Genomic DNA, 4,111 nt, shown 5'->3' on the forward strand with positions numbered 1-4,111 from the left:
TGCAGCCGGGGCGGCGGGGGCAGCAGGAGCCTCAGCAGCAGCACCCCCAGTGCCCTGGCTGCCCGCCCTGTGCCAGGGCTCTGTGCCCAGCCTCTGCCCCCCAGGCAGGACGCTGGCCGGGCTGGGGCCGTGTGCCAGGCTCTGGGAGCACAGGCTGAGGGAGCTGCTCGCCTTGCCCAGCTCCCCGTGGGCAGGGGGCGCAGCTGCAGGGCTCCCTGCACGGGGGTCGTGTGCCAGAGGGGCACGGGGCTCTGCCACGGCACTGGGGCGCCCCACGGCTGCGTGCTGGGGGTGCACTTGCAGCTCAGCAGCACTGCAGGGCTTCAGGTGCATCTCCTGCAGGTCAGCAGGATTCCAGGGCTTCAGGTGCACATCCTGCGGCTCAGCAGTACTGCAGGGCTTCAGATGCATCTCCTGCAGGTCAGCAGGATTCCAGGGCTTCAGGTGCACATCCTGCGGCTCAGCAGTACTGCAGGGCTTCAGATGCATCTCCTGCAGGTCAGCAGGATTCCAGGGCTTCAGGTGCACATCCTGCGGCTCAGCAGCACTGCAGGGCTTCAGCTGCATCTCCTGTGGCTCAGCAGCACTGCAGGGCTTCAGGTGCATCTCCTGCAGGTCAGCAGTGTTCCAGGGCTTCAGCTGCACATCCTGCAGGTCAGCAGTGTTCCAGGACTTCAGCTGCATCTCCTGTGGCTCAGCAGTAATGCAGGGTTTCAGCTGCACATCCTGCAGCTCAGCAGCACCCCAAGGCTTCAGCTGCACATCCTGCAGCTCAGCAGCACCCCAAGGCTTCAGCTGCACATCCTGCAGCTCAGCAGCACCCCAAGGCTTCAGCTGCATGTCCTTCAGCAGGGAGTAATGCCAGGGATCAGCTCTGGGGCATGGTGCTGCTGGTGGGGAGCTGGGCTGGAGGAGCTCCCAAGTCCTGGAGAGCTGTCCATGCCTGTCCCTGGGACACCTGGGAGCCTGCACACCCTCCAGCTCCTGCCCCTGCTTCCTCAGGTACTCAGAAGCTGCTTCCAAACCACAGAGCCAGGGGTCCTGAAAAACAGAGCACAGTTCACAGGGGTCATGTGGAGAACGTCCCAGCCTGGCCAAACCTGGGTGGGAAAAGCCAAAGATGAGAGCTGTGACCAAGCAAGAGTTTGTCACCAGGAAGGGAGGGAACTCAGCTGGTAAGGAACTAATTAAACTTCACCCTTTCTAAGTGTCAAGTCACTTAATTAATGGCAAAATTAATTTCTGATGTGTTTGCCCCATTAGTATTTGTAGGGAGTACAGCTCTTCCTTAAAGTGTTCCTAAAGGGTCTCAATTATTCTTCCATCAATTTTGGAAAGTGTAAGTTAATGGATTAAATATCAGCACTGTTACTGGCTCACACCACACACAACCAATGGCCTCTACCATTTAAAAACAAACTTAACAGATTTATGAAAGAGGAATTTGTTTTGAAAACATTCCTTTATCAGCAGCATCATAAAATTAAATGTATAAAATTAATATTACTTAATTAAAAGCTGTGATGATGTGGTTCTTTTCAAAAATGTGCTGAATCCATTCTGCCCTTCAGTCCTTGTCCCAGCGTGGGGCAGGGGCAGGGCTGGGGATGCTGGCATCAGACAGGACACAGACACAATTCCATGGGGATCCAACCCTGCCACCCCCTGTCCCCGCGTGTGTGGGGCTCAGGCCACCACCCTGCTGTGCACAGAGCCCCGAAGTGGCCTCAGGCTGCACCAGAGGACGTTGAAAAGGAAAAATCTCTGCCTGGGAAGGGTTAGCAGGCATTGGAACGGGGAGCTGGTGGTGTCACCACCCCTGGAATTGCACAGAAATGTGTGGGTGAGGCACGTGAGGATACTCTGGTGCTGAGCATGGTGGTGCTGGTTGATGGTTGGACTCAATGATCCTGGAGGGTTTTTCCAGCCTGAATGATTCCATGATTCCAACCACCAACATAAATTTATTCATTCAAGTGTAACCCAAAATTCCAGCACTTCCACTGAAGTGAGTAAATCTGAGATAAATGTGCTGCCATGGAGATGGGCCAGATAAGCTGAATCAGAGAAAAAAGACACAAAAATCTAGGTTACATTTACTTTGTCCTACTGATTGGGCCAACTGTGGAAGCAGCAGAGTGTATTCCAGTCATGAAGCAACCAGGGGTCCCTGGGTGATCATATCCCCATCCACCACTGGGAATTTGGCAACAAAAAGCAGTGGGAAACATTTTTGGTGTAAACCAAACACGTAAACAAGTATTTCACAAGAGCTTTCCCAGCCTTTCTCCATCCCAGCTGTCCTGACAGCAACAACTACTCCAGCAGGGCCTGGATCACTACCCCACTTTTCTATTCCTTTATGGGTTTTAAAGCAACAAATGGGATTATTTGGCATTTCCTGCAGCCAGGAGGGCCTGGGGAAGAGCCCAGGGACAGGGAGCAGAGCTGAGCCAGCACAGGGATGATCCCAAACCCTCTCCTCCCTGCACCACGTGCCAGTTCAACGGCCTGAGGTAATCCAGAGCAACTCCCACCCGCGAGAGCAGGCACAGAAGTTGTGATAAACTCATCTTCCCAAGCCTTTCACATGTTTTATTGTGCCTGTTATGTGTCATCCTTCCAAAAAAGCTCCCTGTGCCATATGATCCACAGGAGCCTGCAGAGCAAATTTAGAGCTACAACTCTGTGAACTTCCTGGAGAAGTGAGAAAGCTCAAGGAGTGGAAAAGTACAGCAGGGAGTGTAGGAAAACACTGCACCGAGGGGGAAGGAACTCTCAGGGCAGGGAACAGGGGGCACTGGCACCCGGAAATACAGGTGGGGGGATCAGCTCCTCAATTTAGGAGGAAAATCCTGAGGCTGAAGGTGCTGGAATTGTGTTTACATCCAACACAGCTCCAAACCTGCCATGGCAGGGACACCTCCCACTGTCCCAGGTGGATCCAAGCCCAATGTCCAACCTGGCCTTGGGCACTGCCAGGGATCCAGGGGCAGCCCCAGCAAATCTGGGAATTCCAGCCCAGCCAGGAATTCCTTGCCAAGATGCCAGCCCAATCTCCCCTTTCCCAGTGGGAGCCATTCCCTGGCTCCTGTCCCTGCAGGCCTTGTCCCCAGTCCCTCTCCAGCTCTCCTGCAGCCCCTGCAGGCCCTGCCAGGGGCTCTGAGCTCTGCCTGGAGCCTTCCCTTCTCCAGGGGAGCATTCCCAGCTCTGCTAGCCTGTCCATGTTGAATATTCCAGGGGTTTTGAGCCCTCCAGAGCACCCCAGCTGTGTTTGCAGCCCCTCACTGTGCCCACTCCAGGCCCCTCCTGAACCCTCTGCTCAGCCAGACGTGGGAAACCCATAGGAAAGATGGAAAATCTTCCCAAGTAAAACATCCCAGAGAACCTCCCCAGTGTCCTGCTCCTTCCTCTGCCCAGAGACTTCACACACTTCCATGGCAAACAAGGAAATACCAAGAAAATCCAGTGGCACCTGAATTCCTGCAGCTGTCACCTCTCAAAGCGAGAGGCAGAGCCTGAACATTGCCAAAGAACATCCCCCCACCTGTCCCACAGGCACTGCACCAGACCCTGCTGGAGTCAGGAGATCACTGAAGTGCCCCCCTCACCGAAGGGGGGTCCTGTTAAAGGGTCTCAGTGCACTGCACAATAATCTCCTTCTGTTGTAAATCAAAGGCGACTGACGAAGGGGACAGAGAATGATGCATCTGACTCCATCATCAGAAGGCTAATGAATTCACTTTACTATACTATACTATGTACATTGTATCTAAACTAAATCTGCCATGCACTCACCCTTGCTCACAACTGCTCACACTGCACCCATCTCTGATTCTCTCCTGACTGTCCCATGACAGTCCAACACACACACACCTGGCCTGACAGGCCAAGGGAACAAAACATCCTCACTGTGGGTAAACAATCTCCATATTGCATTCTACTTTAGCACAACACAGGCACAGCAAGCGAGATAAGAATTGTGTTTTCCTTCTTTTCTCTGCTTGTCTCACAGCTTCTCTCCGTTCAGAGGGCATGTGAATACCAACCACATCCTTCAAGCAGGAGCAGCCTCACCCCGTCACTGCCACAGCCCCTGACACAAACCCAC

The 4,111-nt window shown here is 53.9% G+C and overlaps 1 protein-coding gene across 1 annotated transcript in view; it reads right to left on the bottom strand.

Annotated features, from left to right (window-relative positions):
• Positions 1-304: 304 nt before the first annotated feature.
• Positions 305-4,111, bottom strand: part of LOC115948857 — a 32,218-nt gene continuing 28,411 nt past the window's right edge. The window contains exons 6-7 of the mRNA XM_031064192.1: positions 393-1,041; positions 305-336 (exon numbers count right to left, since the gene is read on the bottom strand). Of these exons, the coding sequence (XP_030920052.1) occupies positions 305-336; positions 393-1,041 (681 nt within the window). The remainder of the gene's footprint in view (positions 337-392; positions 1,042-4,111) is intronic.

Source organism: Geospiza fortis, unplaced genomic scaffold, assembly GCF_000277835.1.
Source record: "Geospiza fortis unplaced genomic scaffold, GeoFor_1.0 scaffold236, whole genome shotgun sequence".
Lineage (NCBI taxonomy): Eukaryota > Metazoa > Chordata > Aves > Passeriformes > Thraupidae > Geospiza > Geospiza fortis.